The sequence below is a fragment of the Numenius arquata genome, chromosome 4 (assembly GCF_964106895.1).
Source record: "Numenius arquata chromosome 4, bNumArq3.hap1.1, whole genome shotgun sequence".
NCBI classification, from domain to species: domain Eukaryota; kingdom Metazoa; phylum Chordata; class Aves; order Charadriiformes; family Scolopacidae; genus Numenius; species Numenius arquata.
Window position 1 is genome coordinate 11,593,851 of NC_133579.1, and position 7,582 is coordinate 11,601,432.

A 7,582-nucleotide genomic window follows, 5' to 3' on the forward strand; every position below is an offset into this window, starting at 1 on the left:
TGCCCTTTGTTCCTTAAAACCAGACTGAGGTCTCTCTTTCCTGTTCTCACACATTTTGACTACCTTATCTCAGTCCCCGGTTAAACAAAATGAGCTCAGTGCCTTGGTTTACTCCTTACCCTTTGGAGCTGTGCCTTTTTCAGTATTGCTAAGTTTACAGGACTTTCGGTAAGCAGGTCCTGTGGATATGAAAGAGGCCAAGGAATCATTAAGCGGGACACTCAATAACACAGCTTTATTGGTCTTTACAAATCACCAGTAATAGAGACAGTCATGAGGCTTGAGTTTGCAAAGCAATACCTTTAAAAAGGGAAAAGGGGCCTGCTGCAGCTCTGTGAGCTACAAACATAGGACAGAAAGCACATCAGACAGAAGAGATTTAAAAAAAAAATCAGGGTAAGGGATGGAGAGCAGTGCTGGGGAAATGAGTGCGGGAAAGCTGAGAAAGCTCCACCTGTCCCCATTTTGTGCCTTGGGTAGTGGGCTAATCTGAAGCCCTGTGAGCGGCTGCAAGGAGGCTGGAGAGAAAGCACTCTCTGCACTGAAGTCACCCAGGAAGAGCAGACGAGTGTGAGAGGGACACAGGATGGGATGGAAGGTTGGCTTTATGAGGTGGTTCTGCATTCTATCAGTTTGCGAAAGCTCCTCCGGAAACTGTCATCCAGAAAGGCATACAAGAAGGGGTTGAAGCAACTGTTGGCATAACTCAAGCTAGTGATGAAGTAGGAAAGCCCGATGATGAGCGGAGTTTGTGGGATGTCTGTGGTGAGGGCCACCACTGTGCTAAGGTGATAAGGTGTCCAGCAGAACAGGCACACAGCCAGGATGACAACCACCATCAGCGTCACCTTCTTTTTGGCTTTGTCCAGGGCTTTTGCATTGCTATGGAGGTGCACGCGTCTCAATCTGCACAGCATAGTGGTGTAGAGGATGCAGATGGTGGACACTGGGATGGCAAAACCTAAAATAAGTGTGTAGATCCGACTGCCTTTCCACCACACCGTCTCTGGTTGAGGGAACACGAAGACACACTGGGAGCGCCCCTGCTCCTTGTGTATCTTAGCAAAGACAGTGAAGGGCAGGATGATGACTGTGACAAAGGACCAGACGCAGAGGCTCACAATCTTGGCTGCTCGGTATGTACGGTAGGACATCTTCCTGGACTTGGTGGTGGCCACCACAACCAGGTAGCGGTCAATGCTCATGACAGTGAGGAAGTAGATGCTGGAGAAGGTGTTGTACTGGTCTATAGAGATGATGAGCTTGCACATGAACTCTCCAAAGGGCCACTGCAGGAGCAGGTAGTCAACAATGTTGATGGGTAGCACCAAGGTAAAGAGCTCGTCAGCAATGGCCAGGTTGAGGATGAAGATGTTGGTGACTGTTTTCATCTTCGGGGCTTTGAGGATTACATAGATGACAGCGGTGTTGCCTGTCAGCCCCACAGCACAGATGACAGAGTAGATGACAGGCACCATGAGGTAGAAGCTGGGGCTCAGCGGGGGAGTGGACATATTCAGCCCCTCATTCCCTCTCCCAGGACAGTTCGTGGGCCCATCCAAGCATAAGGAATTAGTCTCAGGGAGGGAGGAGTTCTCCATGGCCACAGGAGAGTGTGGCAGGCCCACTGGTGATGGGAACAACTTGGAAGTGAGGGAAAAAAGGTGAGACCTCTTCTCTTCTCAAGCCTATCTCCTCCAGCGCACCCAGCGACTGAGATCTCCCATGTGCTGCTCGCCACTGCCCTGCCAGGACCAAGAGGAAATCCCTGAGGGCTTAGCCAGCGGCGGAGGGTCCCACCATCTCCCCAAAGTTGGGATTCCCAAAGTGAGGATGGTCCTCCACCAGCTGCCCCTTCCTTCTGCCCGCACTGATGGGTGTCATGTGGGGTCAGCACCCACCCCTAGACTCCCCCAAAGTGACTATCCCATGGTGACAGCACTCACCCGGGAACCCAGCGGTCCGCCCCGGCCGCCTCCCCCGCCGCCCCTCCGCGGCGCCTCTGGAGGCGGGGGGCGGCGGGGGAGGCGGCCGGGGCGGACCGCGGGACTCCTGCCCTAGCGGGGAGCCGATGCCTTTGGGATGCTCCCCTAAAAGCAAAACACGCCCCCTTCCCCCCCCCCCCCCCCCCCCCCTTCCCGACTAGGTCGAGGGCTTTGGAAGGAGAGGAAGGATGCACTGACCTTTGCCAGCCTGGCTGCGGTGGTGGGGCTCCCGGAGGGGGGCAGGAGCAGCCGCGGGGGGGGATGCGGGTCCCGGGTTCGTGCAGGCGGGGGATGGCGGTGCCTCTTCTTTGCTTGATCCTGGGAGTTAAACGCGTGCCCGTCTTGATCTAGGTGGCAACAGACAGGTAACACGAACGGCAGAGAGGATGGTTTAAAAGTCGGGAGCTGGACCACTGGGAAAGAGATTTGTGCCGTTACCTGAAGTCACGTCTCCTCCCGGCGGCGGCGAGGTATCGCAGTGCAGCAAAGGGGGGACAAATCCCAGCTCTAGGTGGCATCTGCCTGGCGTGCTGGGTCTGAGAGCTCAGCATCCACCGCCCGCCCCGTCCTGGGGGCTGTCCGCGGAGCGGGGTGTGGGCAGCGCCTGGTTGTCAGGTGATGCTCTTCATCTTGCCACGAAAAGGAGTTCTTCACGGGGTGTGGGTATCGAGCTGAAGCACTAGACTTGATTATAACCCCGGGGTAGCAATCTTTTTTAGAGGGTAATTCAGGATTCCTGATTATCCTGTATTTACAAAAAAGCATGTGGTGTCAAATCTATCTCACTTCAGTTTTATTTGGTCCTTGTTAAATGAGGTTGAGTTCTATGAGCTTGTAGCGCATTTGATAAAATTTTGCATCTCTTAAATTAGAAGTGTAAACAACTTCTTTTGTGGTGTTATGGGAAGTACTGACGACACACATTAATACTAATTACTAATAATATAATACACATCTTTTGGCAAATAATTTGGCAAAACTGTTTAATACCTCTAAACTAACACCATGGAGTGAAAGATAAACAAATGTGGCTCTGATTGTCCCATAATCTGATGCATAATTACCTAGGTTAGCAGGATACCACAAATATAACGATCCAAGCAAATAAATTAATGAGTAAATAGGTAAAAGTACAAGCAAAGAAAAGTAGCTTTGCTTCACTGTGGTTTCTAGCGCTCTGTCTTTATTTTATTCTATACTACTAGCTACATAATATGGAAAACAATACTCCACCGTACAGAGTACAGTGTCTGCTCCATGACTCTTGGGTTCCTTTACAGAAAGACTTGAAAAGAGAAGGTGTTTACACACCCGTGTGCTCCCATGAGAATGACATAAGGACTATGCTGCAGGCTTATCATGGAGTTTTGATCCCTTTTCTGCATACCTTATACTTTCACAAGCCAATGAAACATCACCTTTGCTATGAAGTTTATTAAAGCTAGCATTTCAGTGTGGTTTTCTGACCCAAAGTCTTAGGCACATTTGCCCCAAACGGAATATAGTTTTGGAAACTTTCTCTAGGAAGTGCATTTTTAATTTTGGATGCCATTAAAACTCCTGGTGACCACCTTTTCGTTTGGGTTTTTTTTTATTATTATTTTCAGTGATTTAATGCAGATAGCGCCATGAGCCCCCTCTTCCCCTTTCTATCTACCCCAGTAATCCCAATCAGAAAACACAAATTTAATCATGATTCAAATAATTCAGCTATTTTTCATTGTTTTCACATATGTTTCTCTGGAGTAGCTTTGTGACATTCCTCTGTTGTTTTAGAATTGTTCTGTTCCCTCAGAAATCCTATTGAAATGGCAATTTCTACTATAGTCTACCGAAACCTTTCATAACATTTCAGCTTTGTTTTAAGATCTGCTGTGGTGTAGTTCAAACGAAATAGAACACAAATGCTAAGCAAAAGCATAATAACATCAATGTAGTAAAAAAAAATAAATGCCTACAATTTGTTTTCTGGTATATACAGCCTACCAGTTTCTGAAGGGGGCTACAGGAGAGCTGGAGAGGAGCTCTTTGTCAGGGAGTGGAGTAGTAGCAAGAGGGGGAATGATTTTAAATTGAAAGAGGGGAGATTTAGATTAGATACCAGAAAGAAATTCTTTTCTGTGAGTGTGGTGAGACACTGGAACAGGTTGCCCAGGGAAGCTGTGGATGCCCCATCCCTGGAGGTGTTCAAGGCCAGGCTGGATGGGACTTTGAGCAACCTGCTCTAGTGGGAGGTGTCCCTGCCATGGCAGGGGGGTTGGAACTGGATGATCTTTAAGGTCCCTTCCAACTTTAACCATTCTACGATTCTAATCGGGCAGAAATACTTTTATGTAGAGGTGTTATTGGAGGATGTCAGCCACAGTGTGTACCTATTGTGGTAATATAACAGATAACCTAAATAAATAAAATCTGTGACCCTCTACTCATAGTTGCTGGGGAAGGCCTCTGGTGACTGCAAAAATCATGTCATACTCACCTGCAGAAATGGCAAGGAAACCTACAAATTGCTCCGCCACACCTCAGTCCCTGGGAAGATTGTGGGGGAAATCCTCCTGGAAACCATTTCCAGGAACATGAAGTACAAGAAAGTGTTCCAAGTACAAGAAAGAGCAACCAACTTAGATTCACCAAAGGCAGATCATGCCTGACTGACTATGGATATGGAGACCACAGTCGGTGTTGTTTTTGTCTGGACTTCTAACAAAGCCTTCAGCACAGCTGCATTGCACAGGTGGGCTCAAAGAGTAGCAGTCAGTAATAGAACATCTAATTGGTGGTCAGTTACTAGCAGCACTTTTTAGGGGTCAGTACTCAGGCTGATAATTTGTAGTGTTTTCTTTAGGGACTTGAATGATGGGATGGGGCACACCCCGAGAAAAGTTCATGGATGATACCAAATTGGGGAGGGTGGTCAGTATGCTTGCTGAAGGGTAGAGAGGCTGCTCAGAAATGGGCTGACAGAAATCACTTTAACTTCTAAAAGGTAAAGTTCTCCTGTGCCTGAGATGGAAAAAACATGCGCAAGAGTGGAGGTTGGGCACTGCCTCTGTAGAGAGCAGTTTTGCAGGAAAGAACATAACATTGGTAGAGAACAAGATTAAAGTCAGTGAGCAGAGAGCCCTTGTAACAAGGAAGGCTAACCACGTCCTATGCTGTGTCAGCAAGCATGTAGTCAGCAGATCAAGGGAAGTTGTGACTCTCCTTTATTTGGCAATTGTGAATATTATATAAATTGGGCCCTCTGGTAGAAGAAAGATATTGAGAAACTGCAGCTAAGTGCTGTGGAAGGTCATTGAGGTGATTAGGAAGCTGGAGCACACTACAGGTGGGGAGATGTTGAGGGAACTGGATTTGTTCTGCCTGGTGAAGAGAAGACCTGGGGGTCAGGGCTGGAGGAATCTAATTGCTGTCACCAGCCGTCTAAATGGGGCTTATGGAGAAGACAGTTGAAATCTTCCAGTTGCAAAACATTAGGATGAGTGACAACACTTGTGAATTGCAGCAAAGTAAATTCTGACCAGATGCAAGGAGTAAAATTATTCCCAGTGAGGATGATTGAATTTCTTAATGTTTCTCCATCCCTGGAGATGCTCAGAATTTTACTGGCCATGGTATTGAATAACCTGATCTAATTTTGAAGTTGGCACTGCTTTGTGCAGGGAATTGGGTTAGGGGATGTTCAGAAGTCCCTCTAACCTAAATTATTCTGTGATTCTACCATGTTCAATTCTTATTTTAAGCCTTTGAAATCAGACCCATCCCAACAAATCATACAGTAATAAAAAAAAATAAGATTTTTAGAGTAAACAACACACTTTTTTTATGCAATTGCATAATATCAAACCTTGACCAAAACCGATACTTTCTAAAAACTCTTTGTAGAAGAGGAATTTCCTTTGAGAGAGCACAGGACAAGCGGTGAGTAATTCATGGCTGAAAAAATCATTCAAGAGAGCTGAAAGGTGATGTTTACAGGTGCATAATATGATCATTATGAATGCGGTTATGCTTAAAATGCTGTGGGTTTCCAATCTGACTGATAAAATTCTTACAATAATTTACTCATTCTCAGTATTTTCCTCTCTTGTAACTGGTCCCTTTTTGTGGAAATAGCCTTAAGGGTTAATTATGTAGGAAGGAAATCTTTAAGACTGAAGTAGAAAAAAAAGTTAATTTAAGTTTTGTGTAGTGCTAAAGAGAAGCTGAATAATTAATTACATTTATACATCCATATTTTATCTTTAGACTTTAACTGGACTGATGGAGCACAGAGGCTGAATAGCAATGGATGAAAATGGATGAATGGATTTCATTTCCTAGAATATATATTTCAAATTGATTTCTATCCAACATCCAAAAGCTGTCAAGATTGTTTCTGTGTTTACTAACAATGCTTGTTATATATTTTGACAACTCAAAAGGAGAATATAACTCTATAGGATAATCTCAGACTTTATCAGTATGCTCCGTATTGTCACTTCTTTGGTTATTACTCTAACTAAACAAAGAAGAAATGTTCACTTTACTATGTGGCAAAAAAACCCCACCAAAAGCCACAGAAGTCCATCCCTAATCAAAACTGTCATAGTGATGTGTATCACATTTTACAGGGAGAAGTAGTTCTAGGAATCAGGAAATGGGTGTCAGAGATCTTTCAGTAGCAACAACATTGATTCAGAAGCAGCAACTTCTGCACTAATTAAATATATTAAAAATGCTCTTTTATGTAGTAAATAATATGGGACTTGCCAGTGATTGACACAGAAACTCAGAAAACCATCATTCGTATTAGAAACCAGGAAGCACCTTCTCTCTTTACTTTAGGAGTTAATTTTCAATATGTGAGTTTTATTAATATAACACTGCAGGATATGGCTGGGTATACTAGGCATTTAGTCACCTGCCTATTATACAGGCTTGCTGCATCTTGAAATTAACTGAAACTGTAAAAATTTACTCTGTTCATGCGTTGGTCCCATACAAATCTTTCAGTGTTTCTTTTGCCTGGAAATAATAATGTAGATCAAATACTATATAAAGAGAAATGGTTCCTTATGAGATAACTAGTCTGTAAATTTACCATGCATTAAAATTGAGCAATTTAAAGGTTTATAATGTATAATTTTTTCTGTGATAAATGAAATATATTCACAAATGAACTTTCATTCTGGTTTAGCATAGTTTCCTACATAATTGCAGTAAATATAGCCATCCTACTTCCATTAGTGTGTGTTCAATACTTTGACTGATTTGAGGCAGAAGCAGAGGTCATGGAGATTTGGGTAAAGGAGTGGTTTAGTGCAGGGGGGAAATCCATACTGGTATTAATTCATGTCAGCTGAGTTTGATTATATTATTCTGCAAGAGAGGAGCTGCGTTGAGAGAGATTTTTTTCTGACTGCTGCAAAGGCAAAGAGAGCGGCTCTCGGAGGTTGTTTATGATGCAGCTGGGAGGTGTCTGCTGTCTGTTAGTGAGATACTTAATCATATTTCCACTTCATTCGTTTTTCTGTCCAATCAGTTGTTTTTCAGTTTCGCTTTTCCCCCCTCTTATCCGCCTTATCTTATCCCCAGAGTGTCCAGTTCCTAGAAAG

At 44.4% G+C, this 7,582-nt stretch overlaps 1 protein-coding gene across 1 annotated transcript; it reads right to left on the bottom strand.

Moving 5' to 3' along the window:
- Positions 1-605: 605 nt before the first annotated feature.
- Positions 606-1,601, bottom strand: NPBWR1 (neuropeptides B and W receptor 1). Its single transcript, XM_074146751.1, has one exon. The coding sequence runs from the start codon at positions 1,599-1,601 to the stop codon at positions 606-608; it is 996 nt and encodes a 331-aa protein (XP_074002852.1).
- Between the last annotated feature and the right edge of the window lie 5,981 nt (positions 1,602-7,582).

What these genes read in the sequence shown, in the direction of transcription:
- NPBWR1 (XM_074146751.1), bottom strand. Translation starts at nt 1,601, where the DNA reads ATGGAGAACTCCTCCCTCCCTGAGACTAATTCCTTATGCTTGGATGGG.